The 25,546-nt window shown below is 33.0% G+C and overlaps 1 protein-coding gene across 3 annotated transcripts in view; it reads left to right on the top strand.

Annotated features, from left to right (window-relative positions):
- The window catches only part of EYS (eyes shut homolog), a 377,690-nt gene that overhangs the window by 249,664 nt on the left and 102,480 nt on the right, over positions 1–25,546 (top strand). For all 3 annotated transcript variants that reach the window (XM_032299847.1, XM_032299848.1, XM_032299849.1), the window contains 2 exons: positions 19,120–19,313; positions 22,289–22,416. In XM_032299847.1, coding sequence (XP_032155738.1) covers positions 19,120–19,313; positions 22,289–22,416 — 322 coding nt within the window. The remainder of the gene's footprint in view (positions 1–19,119; positions 19,314–22,288; positions 22,417–25,546) is intronic.

The raw sequence follows: 25,546 nt of genomic DNA, 5'->3' as shown, positions 1-25,546 counted from the left end.
TAAAAATGAGCTGTATGTTGTGGCATGTACCTGTAGTCTCAGCTATTTGGGAGGATGAGGCTGGGGATCACTTAGCCCAGCAGTTTGAGGCTGCAGTGAGCTATGATTGTGCCACTACACTCTAGCTTAGGGAACAGAGTGAGAACCTGTTTCTAAAATTAAAAATGGAATTCATCTATTTGACTTATTAAGAAGTCTCTCTTCTATAATCTTCATTTTGTTTACATGCACTTGAGTTTGGTAGATAAATATAGCTACAAAATATCTAACGTTTCTGCCATCAGTTCTAGAGAGAAAATTTGTCATTATAAAGCCATAAAGTGCTCTAATACCTGCCAAGATGATGAGCTAAATCCAGGAAGAGAGTTTGGCAAGGATGAAAAAGCTTTAAAAGACTAGTCCTTCACCATGAACTATAAACACTTGCCCATCAGAGCCAAAATTTTATGAGAGTAATAAAAGTATTCTTAGCCTCTGCTCACTGTTGAAATTTCTTATGGAAGAAGGACAACACGACAAAAAGAAATCAAATCCAACCAAGGTAAGCTTAAATGCTTTAGAAATTGTTTTCACCTCTAAAAAGTCTAGACTATTACTGAAGATAATCTTATTTTGTAAGGAAAGATAGTCTTCCCCTACAATTACAAAAAGCAAAAACAAATTACCTACTCAGCTTCTTTGTACTCTGGGTGTATTGACTTTTTTAGCTTTCCTCCATATTGGCAAAATCTTGGGATACAAAACCAATGTGCAGAAATCACAAGCATTCCTATACACAAATAATAGAAAAACAGAGAGCCATATCATGAGCGAACTCCCATTCACAACTGCTGCAAAGAGAATAAAATACCTAGGAATACAACTAACAAAGGATGCGAATGACCTCTTCAAGGAGAACTACAAACCACTGCTCAACAGAATAAGAGAGGACACAAACAGATGGAAAAACATTCCATGCTCATGGTTAGGAAGAATCAATATTGTGAAAATGGCCATACTGCCCAAAGTAATTTATAGATTCAATGCTATCCCCATCAAGCTACCTATGACCCTCTTTACAGAACTGGAAAAGACCACCTTAAACTTTATATGGAACCAAAAGAGAGCCCGCATAGCCAAGACAATCCTAAGCAAAAAGAACAAAGCTGGTGGCATCATGCTACCTGACTTCAAACTATACAACAAGGCTACAGTAATCAAAACAGCTTGGTACTGATACCAAAGCAGAGATATAGACCAATGGAACAGAACAGGGGCCTTGGAGGCAACACCACACATCTACAACCATCTGATCTTTGACAAACTTGACAAAAACAAGCAATGGGGAAAGGATTCCCTGTTTAATATTGGTGTTGGGAAAACTGGCTAATCATGGGCAGATAGCTAAAAGTGGACCCCTTCCTGACACCTTACACTATAATTAAATCCAGATGGATTAAGGATTTAAACATAAAACCTAACACCATAAAAACACTAGAAGAAAATCTAGGCAAGACCATTCAGGACATAGGCATAGGCGAGGACTTCACGACTAAAACACCAAAAGGATTGGCAACAAAAGCCAAAATAGACAAATCAGATCTAATTAAACTTAAGAGTTTCTGCACAGCAAAAGAAGCAGTCATTAGAGTGAACCAGCAACCAACAGAATGGGGAAAATGTTTGCAATCCACCATCTGACAAAGGCTAATATACAGAATCTACAAAGAACTTAAACAAATATACAAGAAAAAAAAAACCTATTCAAAAGTTGGCAAAAGATATGAACAGACACTTTTCAAAAGAAGACATTTATGAGGCCAACAAACATGAAAAACTGCTCATCATCACTGGTCATTAGAGAAATGCAAATCAAAACCACATTGACATACCACTTCACACCAGTCAGAATGATGATCATTAAAAAAGTCAGAGACAACAGATTCTGGAGGGGATGTGGAGAAATAGGAACACTTTTACATTGTTGGTGGAAGTGTAAATTAGTTCAGCCATTGTGGAAGACAGTGTGGCGATTCCTCAAGGATCTAGAAATGGAAATAGCATTTGACCAAGCAATCTCATTACTGGGTATATACCCAAAGGATTATAAATTGTTCTATTGTAAAGACATATGCACATGTATGTACATTGCAGCACTGTTTACAATAGCAAAGACCTGGAACCAACCCAAATGCCTATCAGTAATAGAGTGGACAAGAAAAATGTGGCACATATACTCCATGGAATACTATGCAGCCATAAAAATGGATGATTTCATGTTCTTTAGGGACATGAAGGAATCTGGAAACCATCATTCTTAGCAAACTGACACAAGAGCAGGAAACCAAACACTGCATGTTCTCACTCACAGGAGGGTGTTGAACAATGAGAACACATGGACACAGGAAAGGAAGCATCACACACTGGGATTTGTTGAGAGGGTGCTAGAGGAAGGATAATGGGGGGTGGAGGGGTTGGAGAGGGATGAAATGTGGAAAAAATGCCAGATAGATATGACGGGAGGATGGAGGCAGCAAACCACCTTGCCATGCATATACCTATGCAATAATCCTGCGTGATCTGCACATGTACCCCAGAACCTAAAGTACAGTAAAAAAGAATGGTATAGCCACTCTGGAAAAAAAAGTTAATGTTATCATTTTAAAGTGCTCTAAAGACATAAAGAAAACATGTGTATATGGAGGCCACAGTCTTGAACCAGAAAATAAATTTCAAAATTTTACTTGTTTTGTGCATCTACTAAATCTATTTAAAATTGACTATACGAATTCTCCTCAAGATCATAGGGAACATATCTAGAGATAGATTAATTTGTAATTCAAGTATTTTTAATGTACCTTTATAGTCACTATTCTTATACAAATATAATATTTTCCTTCCCTGTTGAAAACATACCTAATCACAATACCTTTGTAATCAAATATACATTTATATGGCTAAAGGCTTTTCAGCTGACCAACATAGTTGGTCAAAGGAGAGTTTTGGTTCTGAATTGTGCATATAATTAATTTAGCTATTCAATTTTCATTCATTATAAATGTCTGCAATAACACTCTTAGACACAGAGACACCACACAAGAAAAATAATCTCTAGCTTCATTTATAATTTGGATTCCTGGATTAAATTTCATTTAGGCAGAAAATGTAGAGTAATAGTTTATATGCACTTGAGGTTGGAATGCAGAGAAAATCTCCCTGCTCCTTATTAATAATAGTTTCTAGGTTTGAGGTTTATTGAAGGCATACTATTTCTTCCATCTTCCGACAGAGGTGAGAGATCCATTAACCTACACATGCCTCAGTACATATATGACACACCTTCTGGATACTAGAATATTTAAGTATTTTTGAGATAGCAGCAAAATACCAAAGCATTTATAAACTTAGGATATGTACCCTCAAAACTTCTCTTCTAAAAATATATTTTGTGTACTGATTGATAAAACGAGATAAATTTGATGTAATATAAAAGAGATGCCTTTTATTAAACACGGAAAAATTGTAATATATTTTCAAGCACAGAAGGGTGAATGCATTTATTTAATACTGTGTATTAAAAATAGGTTTCGATGGCCCAGAAAGGAAGAAAGAAAGGAGGTAACAAAGGAAGCATTAGTTCCAAAGGCACGGAATGAAGGACATAGGAGAAATATCCATTTTTCCATAAGAGTATTTTTGTGGAGAGTAAGACTAAAGAAAATAATAAGGTAATTCACAGACCATCAGAAAAGTCTTAAGAGCAAGATTTTATGAGGAAAAAAACAAAAAAATAGAAATAAAATAGCTAGGGAACATAATGAAAGGAAGGTAATGGATTGTTAATCTTCTGGCAACTTAGTAAGAAGGATAGTGCACTCTACCAAGAAAGAGGCAAGTAAAATTCCAGATATGTAGAAAAATGCTGGCAGTCTTTGGCTGAGTTAACAAAGAAGGAGGCTAGCAGGACACAAATTTCATCTTGAATTCATTACACCTTAGAAACCTAGAAGGAATGTGGCCCCAAGAATGCTGGGACTAAATTTAGACTTTGAAATAGAGGAAAACTAAAGACAAGACACATAGGAACCTAAAAGAGAAATTTAAAATTGCAGATAATTGAAAAGTCAACGGATAGAATTTATTTATTAAATAGATATAATTAAATAAACACTGTTGGGGATAGAGTAAACCCTAGACAATGCCACTTGAAGTGGGGAAATTAGAAGTCTAGACAGAGAGAGAAAATATCTTAACTACATTTCTCAGGAAAATAATATGAAAGAATAGAATTGGGCTCCCTGAAGATAATAGTAGTGTTTGGGAGGAGAGGGAAACGTAATCATATGGCCTTGCTGGAGCTGGGCCTAGGGTAAATTAAAAATGAGTTAGGTAGGTGACTGTGAGGATGGAGGGAAGTACATTTCAGATAGAATAGCAAAAGCCAGAGGTTTATAATGTGTGATCCTGCATCAACAGCATCAGAATCACCTGGGACCACGGCCATAAAAATTCTTAATTTATGGTACCTAATGTAGACCCACTGAATCAGCTTTGAAAGCAGGGTCCCGGGATCTGTTTTAACAAGCCATCCCTGTGATTCTGACATTGGCTAACATTTGATTCCCACTGATACAAGCAAACACCTAAAAGCACTGAAGAACATCTGCCTCTCACATACACTATATTGTAAACAATTACTTGCCTTTTAATATTGTGCATGGTTTAGTTACATGCATTTTTAAATGGAATTTAATTTTTTGAATACAAAATTCTCACAAAGCAAAATCCTACATACATGTGACATAAACCAAGAAATAAAATGTTGCCAGCATTCTGAGATCTGTTTCTCCCCCTTCTCAGTAAATATGCCCCAACAATAAAGACCAATTTGAATTTTGTAATTTTAGTTTTGTTTTCCCTCACTTACCTTTTATGTGGATGGGGATTACGTAGTATATTTTCCATTATGTTTATACTATTTATATTTACAGCACATTTGTGTGATTCATGTTGTGTTTTGCATTAGCAATTATTTCTATGGTTATGTGCTTTTTGACTGAATGAACATATCAAAATTAGTGTCTGTTATAATGATGATAGACAGAATTTAGGTCATTTTCAGTCTGGAGTTATTATGAATGATGCTGCCATAACCTTTCTTGCACTTGTCTCTTGTTCTTTTGTTAGGATGTGCACATAAATATACATATATACGTGTGTGTGTGTGTGTGTGTGTGTGTGTGTGTGTGTATATATATATATTTAAAGAGAGAGGGAGAATTTTTAGTCATGATTTATGTCGTTTTAAATGTTATTAAATAACACGTTGTTTCCAAAATGATTGTTCCAACTTGCCCTCCTATTAGAAGTATATGATATTTCCTCTTGCTCCACAAGAACACATCACTCTGTGGGTCACACATTTTTATTTTAGCCACTCTGGCAATTAAGTAGCAGCATTTTTAAATTTAATTTTATGTTTATTCATGATATTAAATGCTTTGCATGTTTATTGGGCATTTGCTATTTTATATGCAAATAGTCTATTTTTCTTATTAAATTTATTTCCTATTGAGTATAAATATGACTTATTCACAGATTTTCTAAAATTTTCAGTCTTAAAATGGATCCAGTATAGTTGTGTTGATTGCTACACACCAATACTAATAAAATGTAATTGCTCATATTTCACTTAAGAGTCTTCCATCTTTAATCAGTCGTGAGATTAGAATTAAATAATTGTACATTATAGAATATTTGTATCAAGTTACAATGACTTCCTGAGATTAGATTGGAAGCTTTATTTATTTTCCATGCTCTAAAAATGTGCTTTTCAGCATGGAACCACAAGCCATGTGAGTATTGAGCACTTGAAATTTAGCTACTTCAAAGTTAAGTATGCTATAAGCATAAAATACAGACATACATTGTTTTCTTGTGCCTTGCTGTAATGTGATTCACAGATATTTCAATTTCTACAAATTGAAAGATTGTGGCAACCTTGAGTGAAGCAATCTATCAGCACCACTTTTTCAAATGCCATGTGCTCACTTTGTGTCTCTATCACATTTTGGTAATCCTCACAATATTTTAACATTTTCATTATTATGTCTGCATCGGGCTCGGTGACCACTGATCTTCGATGTTACTATTGTAATCATTGTGGAACACCACCAACTGCATCCATATAATATGGCAGACTTAATACATAAATGTCCTGTGTGTTCTGGTTGCTTCTGACGGACTATTCTGCTTTCTCTCCCACTCTTCTAATGTCTCTATATTCCCTGAAACACAACAATATTGAAATTAGACCAATTAATAGCAGTAAAATGGCCTCTGAGTGTTTCGGTGAAAGGGAAAGTCACACATCTGCCAATATAAATGAGAATCTAGAAATAAAGGTAGTGAGGAAGTCCTGTGGAAAGCTCAGACAGCCCGGAAACTAGGCCTTGTGTTCCAGACAATTAGCTAAGTTGTGAATGCAAAAATCTTGAAGGAAATTAAGAGTGACTACTACAGTAAATACATGAATGTTAAGAAACCTAAACAGCCTTATTGTTGATATGAAGAAAGTTTTACTGGTCTGAATAGAAGATCAAACCAGCCACAACATTTCCTCAAGCCAAAACCTAATCCAGAGCAAGACTCTAGCTCTCTTCAATCTACTAAGGCTGAGAGAGGTAAGGAAGGTATAGAAAAAAAAGTCTGAAGCTGGCAGAGATAGATTCATGAAGTTTCTGGGCAGAAGCTGCTTCCATAACACATAAGAGTGCAATGTGAAGCAGGAATTCGTCATGTAGAAAGTGTGGTGAGTTATCCAGAAGATCTAGCTAAGATCACTGATGAAGGTGGGTATACCAAACAATGTATTTTCAATGTGGAAAAACAAAAAAAGCAGCCTATTATCAGAAGATGTTGCCACCTCGGACTTTCATAACTAGGGAGAAAAAGTCAATGCTGGCTTCAAACTTGCAGACAACAGACTGCTTCTCTTGCTAGGGGTTAATGCAGCTGGTGGCTTTTAGCTGAAGCCAGTAATACATTTTCCATTCCAAAAATCCTAGGGTCCTAAAGAAAGATGTTAAATTTACTCTGCCTATCTTCTAGAAATGGATCAACAAAGCCTGAATGAACATACACCTGTTTACAGCATAGTTTAGTAAATATTTTAAGCCAACTATTGTGACCTACTGCTCAGGAAAAATAATATATATTTCTTTCAAGATATTACTGCTCAGTGACAATGCAACTGATCACCCAAGAGAGCTGATGTAGTTGAACAAGGACATAAATGTTGTTTTCACAACTGCAAATATGGTACCCATCTTGTGACCCATTGACAAAGGAGTATTTTTACTTTCAAGTATTTTTATTTAAGAAATATTTTTTGTTATGCTATAGTTGCCATAGACAGTGTTTCCTCTGATGGATCTAGGCAAAATCAATTGAAAACTTTCCTGAAAGAATTCACCATTCTAGATACCATTAAGAATATTTGTGATTCATAAGAGGGGGTCAATATGTCAACAATAACAGGAGTTTGGAAGTAGTTCATTCCAGCCTTCATGGATGACTTTGAGTGGTTTAAAACATCAGTAGAAGTAACTGCAAATGTAGTGGAAATAGCAAGAGCACTAGAATGAAAAGCAGAGTGTAAAGAGGTGAATGAATTGCTGTCATTTCGTGTTAAAACTTTAATGGATGAAGATTGCTTCTTACGGATGAGCAAATAAAGTGGTTTCTTCATATATAATCTACTGGTGAGGATGCTGTGAACATTGTTGAAGTGACAACAAAATATTTAGATTACATAAACTCAGTTGATAAAACCAACTGCATGGTTTGAGAAGACCAGCTTCAATTTTGAAACAAGTTCTACTGTTGGTAAAATGCTCTGAAATGGCATTGCATGCTACAGAGAAATCTTACATGAAATGAAGAGTCAGTTGATGGGGAAAACATCATTGTTGTCTTATTTTAAGAAATGATCACAGCTTTTCCAGTCTTTAGCAACCACCACCCTGATCCATCAGTGATCATGAAAATTGTGTCCTGCCAGCCTCCTCCTTTGTTAACTCAGCTAACGACTGCAAGCCAAAACCTAATCAAAAGAAAGACTCTAGCTCTCTTCAATCTATAAAGGTTGAGAGAGGTAAGGAAGGTATAGAAAACAAGTTTGAAGCCAGCAGAGATAGATTCGTGAATGTTAGCGTTTTCTGACGATAACTTATTTGCAAATTAAGACATGTACATTGTTTTCCTCAGATATAAATTTATTGCATACTTAATAGATTATAGTATAGTATAAACATAACTTTCATTGCATTGGGAAGCCATAACATTTGTGTGACTTGCTGCAGGGTGATACTCACTTTGTTGTAGTTATCTGAAACCCTACCTGCAATAGCTCCAAGATGTGCCTGTACGCACTTTACCACTTTGGTTTTCAAAAACTTAGCCTACATAAAATTTAAAATATAATGTTCATAATGTTTTATCTTGATAATGTGTTATAAGAATTTTATTTTGGATATATTGAGGTACATTAAATGTTATTAAAAATAGATATTACTTGCTTTATTTTTAAAATGTGATGACCAGAAAATTTAAAATTGCATGTGAAATATCACATTTCTCGTGAATGGAGCTGTTCTAGAACATAATGAACAAAATTGTACACATTTCACAGGTTTTAGAGAATCAAAATTTAGGCTTAACATGTTTTTGGAGGTTAATTCTTTGATTTTTTTGATAAATTTTGTTTTATGTTATTGGGGTATTCAACCATTATAAATTTATTTGTGTGAATTTTTGCATATGTTTAGATTTTGATGTTACTACACAGAATTGTTAATTATTCCCTTATATTTTCAATCTTTTAAATAATCAAATTATAAAATTTCTATTTTACTATTCTTAGTGATGGGTAGATATGTTCTCTCACTTTTTAAATAAGAACTACTAAAGGACTGATTGTTTTATTTGTTATTAAAGCTGCATGTTTGGGTTTATACATTCATAAGTTATAAATTTATATTTTATTCACCTTTCAGTAGTACCTCTAGTCCAGAAAAAAAAAATGACTGTCTTACTTTTTAACTTTTCTTTTGAATATTTTCTCTTCCTATGTGTGGTTTATTTTCTCTTTTTTTCTCATTCTCACAGAGAAATGACTAAATTTGCCAGTTATTGGTTATTGAGGTGCTTTCTGCCAGAGATTTGGCAAGACCCTGGTCAAAGCTTTAAGGCTTTGATGAAACATGAAAATAAAATTAGATGTAGATAAGTTTCACTGTCCAGCCTAATTGGAGTTCACTAATTGTGAGTTTGAGGCCACGCTTTTAGTATTAATAGCAGGTCTTCCTTTTTTTTTTTTTAATTTCTTCTGAAAAGATGGGATACATGTGCAGAACTTGCAGGTTTGTTACATAGGTGTACCTGTGCCATGGTGGTTTGCTGGACCTATTGACCCATCCTCTAAGTACCCTCCCCTGACCCCCACCCCCCAACAGGCCCTTCTGTGTGTTGTTCCCCTGTCAGTGTCCATGTGTTCTCAATGTTCAACTCCAGCTTATGAGTGAGAACATGTAGTGTTTGGTTTTCTGTTCCTGTGTTAGTTTGCTGAGGATGATCGCCACCAGCTTCATTCATGTCCCTGCAAAGGACATAATCTCATTTTTTATGGCTCCATAGTATTCCATGTTATATATGTACCAAATTTGCTTTATCCATTCTATCACTGATGGGCATTTGGATTGGTTCCATGTCTTTGCTATTGTAAATAGTGCTGAAATAAACATACGTGTGCCTGTGTCTCTATAGAATAATAGGAATGCTTTTATACTGTTGGTGGAAATGTAAATTAGTTCAACCATTGTAGAAGACAGTATGGCGATTCCTCAAGGATCTAGAACCAGAAATACCATTTGACAAATCTTCTCTGTATTACTTTTTATTTACATCATTTTGTTTTGTTATTCAAAATTACTTTTCTAATTGGACATGTAGTTTCCCTACTAGGGATATTTGAATTTATTAAATAGGAACTAGGCTAATATGTACAACGTAGTCTCATGTAGCCTAACCTAAAATGGCACACTGGGATATGTAACATATGCATATTTTTCCAAAACTTATATCTCAAAGTCTGATTTGAGTTCCACCACACCATTCTCATATCATAAACCCAGTACTTCTGGGATCCCTCTTTATTTCAGTCTCCTGCTTCTTCAAATTAAGAGACGTGAATGGATTTATTTTAGGGGCCATATATATTTGTTCCCCATGTGCTTTTTGTTGGTGGTGTTCTATGTATGATTTGCATGTTTTTAGGAATTTTCTTGAATTCAGTATTGCATTTTGGAATCCTTGCAGCCATTCCTCAAAATTTCTGATGCATAGTGTAGACATGGAATATTTCTAGACTATCCTTCTTATGCCTCAGTTATGTCACCTCTAATAGGCATAATAATAATAACTACTTTATAAAAATTGCTGCATTATTACAAATAGAGGGCTTAAAGCACTGTATGGTTTATTAAAGACATAGATGAAAAGCAATATAACAATCATTCTTATGCATTTACACGTAATCTGTACTTTTGTGCTACAGTAGTAGAGTTGAATAATTCAAGAGACTGGATGGCCCACAAAGCCCAAAATAATTACCATCTGCTTCTTTAGAGAAAATAAGTTGGTGATCCATACAATAAAAGACTATACTGGATTTTCATCTCCTAACTTTAAGTTGTGTATATTGAATTACCAGGATTACAAGAATATAATCCTGGTAATTTAAGTGGAAGAGCTGAGTGGTGATAGCCACACATTAGAAACTTAGCAAAGTTAGTATTTTTAACTGCTAAAACTTCATATCATGCATGGCCAAAACTGAATTAACAACAAGAGAATAACTACTTAAATGGTATTTGTTAAGGTATGTTTACAGTAAAAACTTAAAAATGGAATTTTTGTTTATCTGAAATGCTAAAATAGCAACTTTTTATATAATTATTTTTACCTCAGATGGATACTGAGTATTTCCATCAAATGTTCTTTCTTATTTTGGAGCAATTCCTTGTCTTGGCAAACTCTTAAAAATGTAATCAAACATGGGTAAACAAGTTAGCTGTCTTTCTTCAGTTGTCTTGTATTTACTGTTTCTGACACTTTTCAAGTCCTTGAACAGACCTCCTAGCAACCATTTCCTTCTCTCCCCATAGGAATGAAAGGCAAGTTATCATCCTACTTGGCGATGTCTTTTTGTTGCCTATTCTTTGAGTATAACAGCTTCATTCTTACAGGAAAGTAGATTAAAACGAACTTGAGTGAATAAAATAACTAACTGCAGTGCATTATTTTACACAGAATTGCTTCAGAAATTTTTGACACTTCATTAGAGGACTGACCAAAAGAATTTACTGAAATTGTGATAAAACATAACAGTCTAAAATAATCTTTCATTCATTGTGATTTCTTTACAGCTGTATGCACCTTGTTAGGATAGCAGAGCTAGTTTTTTTGTAGAAGCCCCATTGTGATTTCTACTAAAATAAGAATTACTTAGAATTTTAATAGGATTGCTGCTTAAATATCTTATTTCAAATTATTTGGGTTATGTGTGTATATTTGCACACGTATGTGTGTGAGATTGAGACTCTCTTGATATAAAAATGATAACTTACACTTACAAAATTGTTTCTTTATCATGAACATCTTTTAATAAATGGCGACATATTTATTTATGCCACATTTACTATCACTATGAAAAAGATACTGTACTGTTGTAGTAAACCCACAGTATATATTTTTTAAATTTAGATAAACTTTTAAGCTTTCTACTCCAAGAATATAGCCCTGTCTCATTTTTCAAATTTATTCTTTCTAGGATTCCAAATTCTATTGGTTTTTCATTCCCTTGAACAACGAGGTTTATTGAGCCTTTCCCATACTTTCATTATTTTTCCTAAGTCCTTGTGATGTCTTTCCCTTCTTATGCAATTAAATTATATAGTCTGTCATTACTACCACCTTTTCACATTCTTAATTTCTTGTTCCTCTATGCTCACATTGTAACCCCCTGCAAAATTACAAGCCTGTTAAATTTAAGTTTACTTATTAACTTGTTTGCAGTAAAACATACGTGGAACTAAGCTATCTGGTCTCATATATTCACTAATTTCAAGGAGTTCGTAAACACTGCCCATAAATTTTGGGAGGTTTTTCTAATATGTACATTTTTTCTCTCAATATTCTAGGCAACTATTTCTTATATCTCTTCCTTACTCAAACTTATACCCCTTTCATTATATGTCATTTTTGTCTTGCCTCATATTTTAGTAAACAGCAGAAAAAAACAGAAGATGAGGTCTCCAGGCTCTGCCTAGATGCCACCAGTTAACTTGATTCTTTGCCCATCTGCTTTTGTCTTTTCTCCTGTTATATTGGTGTCTCTTACCTGATGTTAATCCCCCTACCTGTGGGCAGGATTCCATGTGTCATTCTACCCTATTTATAGACATTAATCTAGAATATGTCCCCTTTCTTGCCTTCATTATCAATTTTCTTTGTCTCGTCAATCATCCCATCTGTTCACAAACATGATCTGACAACCTGTAAGACTTCCTTAGTTGTTACTTCATACCACTGTTCTTCATAAAACTCAAAAGAGATATCTGGACCAATGCTTCACAAATTGTTGTTTACATATGAATCATTTGGGAATCTTGGTTAAATCAGATTCTTCTTCAGTGGGTCTGGAGTGCATTTCTAATGAGATACCAGGTGAAATCTTGATTCTATTGGTTTATAGACCATCCTTTGAAAAGCAGGGATTAATATATTGCCTCTTTCTATTTTTACTATTCTCATTTTCTCTTCCACTATACCATAGAAACAGTTCTACTGATGTTTATTAAATCTCCATAGCTAAATTTAATCTTTAACTCATTCAGTCTAATTCTTCATCTTTTATAAGCCATTAGTGGTATTTGACATGTTTTGTATTTTTGAAACATCACTCTCTTGCTTCTTCTATGTCCCCCCTTTATTGGTTGTTCTTTCTTAGTAACTTTTTATGTACCTTCCCATCTTTATATTTTCTATACATTGAAGTGCACATGAGACTTAAATATCAAAGCTGTCATCTCTCTTTTGATTCTTTTCCCTGGAGGATCATACCTGCTCTCTTGGCTTTAAATACTATCCACATACAAGCAAATCTCAAATGTATATCTTCAGTTCAGACCTCATCCCTAAAACTTGAGATCACTGTAATTAACTGCAAAAAAACCAATATCACTTGGATGTGTAAGAAGTATCTTGATATGAATGTATCTAAAAATGATTCTGATTTCTTCACTCAAATTCTTATTTCCTATCTTAGAAAAGACTAATCCTTTCTTTCTGATTACTTACATTAAACACACACACACACACACACACACACACACACACACACACACACACACAAAGATTGAGTCTTCCTTTACCCTTTCCTTCACTTTTAAATCCATCAGCAAATATAGCCAATTTTACTTTCAAAATATATTTAGATCTTAAGGTTTTCTCACTGTCTCCTTCACTAGCATCCTAATCCAGTCTCCATAATTCCGTTACTTAAATACTGCAATAGTCTAAAATCTTGTCTCTCTGCTTTTCTTCTTGGACATTTACAGGCTACTTGTAAAGAAATATTTTGAAAATGTAAAATCATGCCACTATTTAGAACAAAATGCTCCACAATGTTTCCATAGAATCTAAAAGCAGTAAATACCAGAATCCTGAAATAGATTATTACATCCTCCTCTAAGCTCATCTCCATATCCATCCACCTGTTGACTCAGTCTCTTAGCTTTCATCTGCTTCTTGAATACCCAAGCATGTACTCAACTCCAAGTCATTACATTTTCTGTTTTCTCTGTTGATATGTTCTTTGTTTATTCATTTACTTGTTTATTCAACAAGGATTTATTGAGAATCTATTGTGGGGTAGCAGCATTTTATTTGCTTGTGATAAATCAGCCAACAAAACAAATAGAATTACCTGCCAAGGTAGAGCTTATATTTGAATGAAGGCAACAAATTATAGACATAAATCTTCATATAATATATTGTTTTAGAACATTATCTGAGCTGAGAAATGCAAATACAGTAAGATAAGGGAAGCTGCTGTTCAAATTATTTTTAACCAAGGTATCCACAGGATTCATATCTTTATTTCTATAAATCTCAGGTATTCCTTCCATCCTTGAGGTCTTCTCTGACCATGCTACAAAATGTACCCCCTCTCTTCAGAACCCTTTTTCTTAGAAATCCTTTTACTGGTTTATTTATCTTCATGACATTTACTACCAGTAAACATGCTATATATTTATTTGATTATATGTATTTTAAATGTGTTCTATTTCCTTGTAATGTCATGACTTCATGAGGTCAAAATCTATTTTGTATATTGCTATAGTCAAGTTTGTAGAGCATTTCTTGACATATAATCAATTCAGTAGATACATTATTCTAAATTAATTATTCAATTGCTTCATAGATGTGATGAAGAATATTTTGAATAAGTCTGATAACTAATTTGGTGTCTAAGAATATATGATTATTTTCTTTTTATCAAATATCCCATTAAAATAAACAAATATGATTGAGCATAACATGGAGCCCATTATCAAATTGACAAGTGATGGGATCAAGCAAATTAAAAAGCCAAGGCTTAGGAAATCACAGTTTAAAATGTGCACAAAAAATGTTTTCACCTCAGAAAGAGCAGTTCTTCCTATTTTGAAATCTTGTGGTCAGACTTATGAGAATGGATCACTGCAAGAACTCTTAGATATGGCACTAAGCACAGTTAATAAAAGAAATAAAAGAAATAAATAAATCAGAGTTCATAAAAATAATTTTTTAAGAAATAATCTGTTAAGAAGATTAAAATACAAACTACAGACTTGTAAACCACATGTGTGGCAAAGGAGTCATATATAGATGACAGAAAGGCATCTCAAAACTCAGTAGTACAAAATCCAAAAATCTTGATAAATAATAGACAAAAAAATACAAGGAGAAAATTCATTGAAGAAGCTATAAGGATAGCAAATAAGTACATGAAAAGATGTTCAGTGTCACTGACCATGAGATAAATGCAAATTGAGGCTACAATAATATGTTGCTACACACCTATTAAAATAGCTAAAATAAAAAAACTAGTGATAACACCAAATGTTGATGCATATGAGGAGTAACTAAATCTCTTATATATTGCTGTGGGAAATGTAAACTAGTGAAGCCAGTCTGGGAAACAATTTGACAGTTTCTTTAAAAACTATACATGCCCTAACCATATGACCCAGAAAATCCTAGTAGAATAAAAATTTACTTTCACACTAGCTTCTATATTAACATTCCTGGTAGCTTTATTTGTGTCTTAGTCAGTTTAGGCTACTATAACAAATTAACACAAATTAAATGGCTTAAACATTTATTTCTCACAGTCCTGGAGACTGGGCAATAGAGATCGAGGTTCCAGAAGATCTGTTTCCTGGTAAAGCCTACTTCCTGGTTTGTAAATAGCTGTCTTTTGTTGTATCCTCACGTGGTGAAGAGCTAAGAGAGGGAGAACAAACTATCTGATTTTTATAAGGGTACTAATCCTATACATGAGAGTTCCACTGTCATAATCTAATATTTCCCAAAATTCCCACTCCAAATCTATTATTTTGAGACTTAGCTTTCCCAAACCTCACTGTAGAGCTCTGCTGTTGATAGACAGTGTATACACAAATAGGCATGGCAAGAAAATTCGTCTTAATAAATATAAAGGAATACAAATCATCATATATGTTCCTCAACCCTTAACAAAACTAAATTAGAAATCAACAACAGAATTGTTTGTGGAAATCTCCACATATCTGGAAATTATTATAAACAATAAATTTCTGAAATAACCTGAGAATAAATAAGAAAAAATTACTATGGGACCATATGAAAAATTATGAAATGTAGCTAAAACAGTGCTTAGAGGGGAGTTTATGGTTCTAAGTTTCTACACCAGAAAAAGAACTCTCCAATCAATATTTTTAGCTTCAACCTTAAACAAATGGGAAAAAAAAAACACAATAAATACAAAGCATACAAACAAAAGAGAATAGTTTGCACAGAAATCATTAAAACTTCTTAGAGAAAATCAATGAAACAAAAAATTGATTTTTGAGAAAAACAAAATGGACAAATCTTTAGTCAGAATGAACAAGGAAAAAATACAAGAAAAGACACAAGTAAATAAAACCTGCATTGAAAGTGGGTACTCATTAAGGACCACTCAAAATTTAAAAGGTTATTAAGAGATATTGTAAACAAAAGTAGGCCAACAAATGTGACCAGTTAGATGAAATAAATAAATTCCTAAATATATATAAATTACCAACAGTACCTCAAGAAGGAATACAAAGTCCATATAGATCTGCCAAATACTTAAGAGATTAGTACCAATCTTCACCAACTGGCACTAATCTCTTTTAAAAAGAGAAACAGAAAAAAAGAAGAGAAAGGAAAATTTCTGAAGTCATGTTACCAGGCCAATATTATTACCCTCATATCAAAACCAAAGGCAAAGCTGCCACAAGAAAACTATTAATATCACTTGTGAATAAAGGTAAAAAATCTCCACCAAAATATAAACAAATTGAATCCAATAACACATAAAAATATTTTTTCTGTTCTGATAAAGTACAGTTTTTTCCAGGAATTCAAGATAAGTTTAATATCTGAAATTGAATTAATGTAATATACCATATTAATATAATAAAGGGCAATGCCTATATAATCATCTCAATAGTTGCATGAAAAGCATATCAAAATCTAACACCCATTCATTATAAAAACTCTCAACAAATTAGAAAGAGAAAAACAATCCTTCAGCCTGATAAAAAGCATCTATGACAAATGTCCAGGGAACATCATACTAAAGCTTTTCCCTGAAGAATTGGAAACAAGACAATGATATCTACTTTCACCATTTCTATTTAACATTGGAACATAGGAGGTTCCAGACTATTTGCTAAGCACACATATACTAACACAAGGACACACTGGTTGAAAGGAAAGCATAAAACTGTCTTTATTCACAAATGACATGATCTAATATTTAAAAAACCCTAAGGAATCCTCAAAATAACTACTAGCACTAATAACTGGGTTTATAAAGCTTTCAGACTACAAGTTAAAATACACGAGACATTTGCATTTCTATATATTAAAAACAGTATTTCAAAAATAAATTTAAGAAAGCAATTCTAGTTACAAGAGCAACAAAATGCTTAGATATTAATTCAACAAATAAATGCAAAACCTGAAAGCTACACAGCAATGCTCAGAGAAATGCAAGAATAGCCAAAGAAATGGAGATCTATTGTATATTCATTGATTGGAATTCAATCTTGATAGGATGGAAATTTTTCCCAATTTTATCTATTGATTTAACGAAATGCCTAATAATATTCCAGCAGGCTTTTGTGTAGAAATTGATGAGCTCATAGAAAAATTTATATGAAACTACAAAAAGAATCCATAGAGTAGCAAAATGATTTTTGGAAAAAAAGAAGGAAAGATTGAATGACTACCCAATTTCATAACCTACCATTTAGCTATATGCATTATGTGTTTGTCTGGTCAGTGGGTTATTGCACATAAAAATGCATATAAATCAGGAAAAAATAATTGACAGCCAGAAATCAACTTTCATATTTATCATAGGTGAGTTTAACAGTCATTACAAAATTAAACAAATAAGGAAAGGAGAGTCTTAAAAGAAAAAAGTGTCATAACATTTGTAAATGTATATGTGAAACGTATAAGTTAAATCATTAACCTATACCATATTTTAAGAAACTCAAATGAATTAGGAATCTAAATGTAAGAGCTAAAATTATAAAACATTTACTAAAATATATTAAAATGTCTTCATGATCTTGGGTTAGGCAAAGAATTATTAGATACCAGTTATATGACACCAAAATATATGATATAAAAATGACAAAATGGACTTAATCAAATAAAGGAAAAGTTGATAAATTGGAGTTTATGAAATAAAAACTTTTGCTATCCAAATGTCAACAAGTGAGAAAACGGGAAGGCTAGGCAAGGAGAAAATATTTTCAAGTCACATATATTATAAAGGACTTTTATTCACTATATACCAATAACCCACTAAAAGAATGCTCTCAATCATTAGAAAGCTAATAACACAATTTGAAAATAGTTAATATATTTACATAGACATTTCATTTGAGAAGATACATAAATGATTGATACACATATAAGAAGGTGCTCAAAATAATTAGTCATTAGGGAATGAAAATTGAATCCACAGCGAGATACCATTTATACATTCACTAGAATGACTATTATAAAGAAGACAGGGCATATCAAATGTTGGCAAGAATGTGGAGAAACAGAAATCTGACACATTGCTGGTGGGAATGTTAACCTGGCACAGTTACTTTGGAAAACAGTTTAGCAGTTTCCTAAAATGTTAAACATGAATTTTCCGCAAAACCCAGCAATTCTACTCCTGGGAATCTTTTCAAGAAATATAAAAATGTATATCCCCTCAAATAATTGTATATGAATTCATGATTCATGAGAACCAAAAGTGAAAACAGATGTCCACCAAAGGACGAACGCATTAACAAAATGTTATATATATTGTGAATTACTCTTTACCAACTACTGATACATGATGCAACATGAAAATTCTTTAAAAACGTTGCTATGCAAAAGAAGCCAATCACAAAAGACTGCATACTCCACGACACCTTTCTAATGAAATGCCTGGAACTGGACTCAGGAACAAAGACTGACTACAAAAGAGCTCTTCTTTGGGTAATGGAATTGTGCTAAAACTGGATTGTTATGATGCTTGAGTAGCTCTCTACATTTGCAAAAGTTATTGAATTGTAGAATTGTAGTGAATGAATTTTATAATATATAACTTACACTGCAATAAATTTGTTAAAGAAAAAAATTTCATAAACTCTAGAGAAATTTTCTGGAATTAATTTTTACTACATATGTATGTTCATTTTGTCTTTCCTTCCTTCCTTTTTTTTTTCTTTCTTGTGTATGATTTTTTTTAAGGTTCGTTTTGTGAGGTGTCAACAAAACCTTGTGTTTCTCTGCTTTGTTGGAAAAGAGGAATTTGTCCAAACAGCAGCTCTGCTTACACTTGTGAATGCCCAAAAGGATTTCCCAGTCAAAATGATGAAACTGATGTCAATGAGTGTTCATTAATACCATGTCAGAATGGCATTGACTGCATCAAAATATCAAATGTAAGTTTCAATCTAACATACAAATGAGTAGTTTTCAGGTTTTTTTTTACTATAAGCAAGCAATTTGAAAAGAATAAATAATCAAAGTTCTTACTAAGATAGTTTAATTTTTTATTATACTTTAAGTTCTGGGGTACATGTGCAGATCTTGCAGGATTGTAACATAGGTATACACATGCCATGGTGGTTTGCGATCTCCATTCCCCTATCACCTGCATTAGCCATTTCTCCAAATGTTATTCTCCCTAATTTCCCCACCCCCTGCTATCCTTCCCCTAGCCCCTCACCCCCAACAGACCCCAATGTGTGATGTTCCCCTCCCTGTGTCTATGTGATCTCAGTGTTCAACACTCAATTATACATGAGAACATATGGTATTTGTTTATCTGTTCTTGTGTCAGTTTGCTAAGAATGATGGTTTCCAGCTTCATCCATGTCCCTGCAAAGGACATGATCTCATTCTTTTTTTATGTCTATATAGTATTCCATGGTGTATATGTGCCACATTTTCTTTATCCAGCCTGTCATTGATGGGCATTTGGGTTGGTTTCAAGCCTTTGCTATTGTAAACAGAATAAATAATCAAAGTTCTTATTAAGATAGTTTAATTTTTAAACTCAGAAAAAAAAGTAAGAAATATCGACTTATTTTAATTTTTCCTATTTATGTAAAAATAATTTGCTCTTCCATCATTATTCTCCCTTTTAAAATAATATAAATTTGTATTCTCTTCATTTTTACTTATTGCTTTAATTTTTTATCTTTTAGTTATTTAATATTGTTTAACTTTTCCACTTATCATTTAAATAAATAAGAGAAGGAAATAATTTATTAGCTGTTTTTATGAATTGCTATCTTTTCATTTTAGATTCATATCTGTTATTAACTCTTTAAAGAACTTTGTTCATTTTTCCAACCTCCTAAACTTTTTGTTACTAACACTCTGAAATTTTTTCCCTGGAGAACTGTTTATTTTATTTAAAAAGTTGCTGAACTTTTGTTGAGAAGAATTAATTAAATTATATAGAACATAATATACAGATAAAAGCTTATAGAATAACATTTTTTACTCCACCTGAAATATCTTCTACAATTTCTTCTGCAATTCTAAAATGGTAATAAATTCAAAGATTTGTTACCAATGTACAATACATTAGATCCTAATATTGGGATATACAAGGACAAAGAGCGATAATATGTTTCGTCTACAAATCAGAAAACTATTATTGTAGTAGGCAGACTATGCCTCTCATCCTCCACCAAAAAATAAAATAAAAATAAAGTAAATAAACATATCCATGCCCTAATCCTGAGCATATGTGCATATGTTATGTTATCCTAGCAGGAGGAAATTTAGATTGCAAATGAAATAAAGACTGCTAATCAGTTGATGTTATCCTTGATTATTTGGGTGGATACAATGTAATCACAAGAGTTCTTTAAAGAAGAAAAGAGAGATGGAAGGATCAGAGTTAAAGGAGGATTTGATGATGCTATGAGGCTGGTTTTAAAGATGAAAGAAGGGACCATAAATGAAAAAATGAGTACAGCCTCTAGAAGAATAGAGCCTACAGAAAGGACACAACAGACATCTTGGTTTTAGCCTTCGGAAATTTTTCAGACTTATGACCTCAGGAACTCTAAGATAATGAATTTTTGTTTCTATTAGCTACTAAGTTTGCAATAATTTGCTATATAAATTAAAAAGTTGTTATATAAATAGAAAACTAATACAATAATCTATCAAGAGCTATTAATATTATCATTTAAACTATTTTGGTTTTAAACTTGACAATAATGAACAATTAAACACATTCTATAACTTTACTAGTTAAATGAATCTTAATATAAGAAGCAACCTTTAATGGATATGTGCTTAACTGTTAATTCATAGAAGTACTTTAATTCCATTTTGCTTATTTCTCTATTATTTATTATTATATTTGAAAGAATTATTTTGTAGATACATAAGTTAGAAGGTAGTACGTTTTATCATTTGTACCACTGCTATGTATCACCTTGGGCAAGCTATATATTTCTTTCAACATTAGTTTTGGGTTAAATTAAATAAATTTGATTGGATTTCATGAGAAAAAAAGAACAAAACTATCAATTTTAAGTATATGGACTTTTCACCTTGGAATCACTTAATAAATTTTGTTCAGATAAATATGATAATGAAAATCATGATACTGTAATGATGATGGTGATGATAATGATAATAAAGAAAAAAGAGGAAAAAAGGAGGACAAAAAGAGACAGAAATATGATGACTAAGGTGTGTTTCAAATGCAGGTGAAATTAACTTGCCCATCAAATTTAATTTCATTTTGTTTTCACCTGCCCATAGATGCCTGGACTTAGTTCATGTTCCAATTGTCTATTTTCTGTGCTTAAGCACCTGGAAATTGGCAGCTTAAAATAATTATTTTCTTATTATAACTTATGGTTCTGTGAGCTGACTTGTCTCAGCTAGGACATTGTTTAGAGTCCCTCTGAGGTTGCTATCAGAAAGTGTCCAGAGTTGGACTTCATCTTAATGTTGCCCATTAGCTGGGCCCTCAACTGGGCCTATCTGCCACAATCCTGAACATGATTTCTCTATGTGGCCTGCGCTTCCTGAGAGTATGGTGGCTGGGTTCAAAGAGCAAGCAGCCTAAGATAATTTGGCAGAATCTTTATGGCCTTTTGAAGCATCATTGTCTCTTTGATCACAATCTTGCTTCCATTCAAGAGGAAGGGAATCTACTCCCTGATTCTTAATGGGGGAGCTTTGACTTCACATAGCAGGATTAGTGTGTGAGATAGAGGCAGTGTTGTGACAGTTTGGAAAATAGAATCTGCCAAATTGCTGACAGAGAATTTCTACTCCAAGTTCATGAAAATAATTTTCACCCCTCTCTAGGTAAGAACCCATTCATTGTCCTTGAAATATCCAAAATCCTTTGTAAAAATATGTTTTTAATCTTTTCTAGGATGTTATGTGCATCTGTTCACCAATATTTACAGACATGCTTTGTAAGAGCATTCAAATGTCATATGAGTCATTCCCTTTGAAGAATACCACTATGTGTAAGAAATGTGAGAAAGAGGATCATTGCAGGTATAGTTAATTTTCTGTTTATTTTTAATATAAGATAAATAGATTTTTAAATCATGTGAATAAAAACATAATGATGTTCTGGTTTTAACCTTGTCATTTACTTAATGGTATGTAATATTCCATTTTAAGTTAAAGTACATTTTTTTTGCATGTTTTGAGTTAACTGTTGTGGTATTAATTTAAAATAGATATTTGAGAAATTCACAAATATAATTTGGGTGTACAGTTACAAAATGAATATTTTGTTTCATAAAAGATGTTTTAATATAATCAAATAATATTAGAAGGTCTAGAAAGAAAAGTGAGATATATGTCTCCTTAGTATTATTTCTATTATACAATTATAATGTTGAAATATTTTAAAAGAATAGTGTAACTATGTCTTCCTATAATTCACAGACCCCAGCAGATAGATATTAGTTAGGGTCTTTAGGTGGACTTTTAGAAAATCATTCTTTCTTTAAGTAATAATTTCCCACAAATTACTCACTTATAAATGGCAGAAGTGACCCAAATATCTGGGCATATAATTTGGTCAATTTTAAACAGCTTTATAGACATTTTCTCGCACTATTAAGAAATGCAATTTGTACTCTTCACACTTGCTTGACTTTTATCTGGCTGGTTAAAGTAAATTCTGTTGGACATTATTGAAAAGCAGTAGGTAGCATCAAAATTTTAGAATATTCATAAAAGCAGAAAATTAAAATGTGGGGCACAGAATATCCTTGAAACACACTGAAAAGAAACTTAGAATATGTGTCCATATCACACTGTACGATAATGTTTCAAAGGAGTTCAAATTTAAGGGTTTTTTTTAAATTAACCTTTTGAAATGTGACTTTTTCAAAAGAATCGAATAGAAACCTTGTCATTATATCAAGATATTGAAATCTCTAACTCATTTAGTTAAATTTATGCATGCCTTCAATCATGTATTAACTCTTCAATAAGCCTAAATGCTATCCCTTTAAAAATATTTACTTTTTAATTTACGTTTCTATTTCTATGTCTTAATGTACTAGCATATTTGTGAATGTACTTAGAAAAGTGACCAACTTAAAAAAATGGATAAATATCCTCCTCAAACTTACCACTGATTAAAAAATACTAATTCTGACTCAGGTGATATAATGGAGATATAATCAATATTAAGTATGAAGTTAAAGCAATGACAGGAAATTAATCTTGAAATCTATTTTTCTGTTCTCATAGGAGACAGGGAATATTAGTGAATATAATAATAAAAATAAAAATGACAACTTAAATGCTTTTATGTTAAGGATTTATCTCTGTTACTAACTTAGAGAGTATGTTTTCCTATATCAATGACTCTAACACTTTGAAATTAGAACTTCTTGAAGAGCTAAAGTACAAATAATTGTTCATTGTCTCTAGTGTTTTTAATTCAATGGGTCTGTGGTGAGGATTGCAAATGTACATTTCTTACCAAGTCATAAGAGATATTGATGCTCCTGATCTGGAGACACTACACTTTGAGAACTTAGTCAAGATGAGCTTGGGCTTAAACAACATCAGTGCAGGAATTGTCTTAAACCTTCCACCTAGTTTCACTAGTCTTTTATACTGACGTTTTATTCTTCTGAAATTTGGATAGAAACGCATTAAGGTGAAAAGGAATTAAATGTGGAAAGGAGAATAGAGTGATTATGATGATACCAGTTTCCCTGCCTGAATATATGGCATAGATCTAAACTTCTATGGGTAGATGAGAGAGAAACCGAAGTAAAATTATCTCCGTAAGAAAGACAGTGATACACTGGTTATGGGAATTTTTACTTGGTACCCAGTAACATACATCAATACAGTTAGAAAGAAATTAATTTTCTCTTAATATACAAATCAGCAAATTCCTTACCACCTAGAAGACTGAAAGCTTTAAGTGTCTATGGGAAGTTGGCATAAAAATGTTATTATTATGAGCAGTAAGATTTGAAAAGTAGTGAAAGTGGCAATGCCAGGAGCAGGTAAGACACGAGTAGAGTCTGATAGGAAAGGAAAAGTAATAATTGACATCTTAGAGGTATCTGACAGGTAGAATACAACTTTAGTGACTCTTAAATTATTTAAGAACGGTTTGTTTGTTTTGGGGAATACTTTGGTTAATAATTTGAAAATAAAATGGAATTTGTGAGCTACAGTAATCGCTATAAATGAAACATATATATATATATATATATATATATATATATATATATATAGAGAGAGAGAGAGAGAGAGAGAGAGAGGGAGATAGAGAGATGGAGTATCACTTTGTCACCTAGACTGGAGTGCAGTGGCATGATCTTGGCTCACTACCGTGGCAGAATCTTGGGTCGCTGCAACTTCCGCCCCCACGTTCAAGCGATTCTCCTGCCTCAGCTTCCTAAGTAGCTGGGACTACAGGTATGTGCCACTGTACCTGGCTAATTTTTGTATTCTTAGTAAAGACAGGGTTTCACCATGTTGGCCAGGTCTTGAACTCCTGACCTTGCGATCTACCCGCCTCGGGCTCCCAAAGTGTTGGGATTACAGGTGTGAGTCACCATGCTGGGCCACAAATATTTTAAAAAGGATACCTTACCAGTATTTGGTTGGTAGTTTAGCCATTCAAATACTAGGAATTCCTGGAGAATTTCTCTCACTCTTCTCTAGCATTACTGCTCTCCATCTATAAAAGTGAAAAAAATTTTCACCCCTTACTTGCTTGTTTGGCCCTATAAGATAAATTTTTTTCAAGGTATATTCAGCACTTTTGCATGTTGATACTTTAACCATTTGGAAGAAACCCTGCACTTAACACTGAATCTCCTAGTAGCGGTTTTAAAGGGAAATGAAACAGTCACACTCTACAGTGACACTAAGAAACTGTATTGCAGCATGTAATTGTGCAACTGGAGATCATCTTGCAACCATGAAGTCCAGCAAGGAGGCAAAACCAAAATAGATATAGAGCTGAAAGGATTAAAAAGAGAGCAGAGAGCCAGAACAATGATCAAATTCTCTACGAAGAAGGAACTATCTATAGTTAAACAATATAAGCTAATAATCCTTTGCATTGGTTTTGTCTGAGTTGGGGTTATGTTATTTACATCTGAAAAGTTTCCTAGTAAATATACCGAAACCCTTT

Source organism: Sapajus apella, unplaced genomic scaffold (assembly GCF_009761245.1).
Source record: "Sapajus apella isolate SASKATOON/1434 unplaced genomic scaffold, GSC_monkey_1.0 scaffold41, whole genome shotgun sequence".
In the NCBI taxonomy this organism is placed as follows: domain Eukaryota; kingdom Metazoa; phylum Chordata; class Mammalia; order Primates; family Cebidae; genus Sapajus; species Sapajus apella.
The sequence above is the reverse complement of the archived record's forward strand: the minus strand, read 5'-3'. Positions and strand labels throughout refer to the sequence as shown.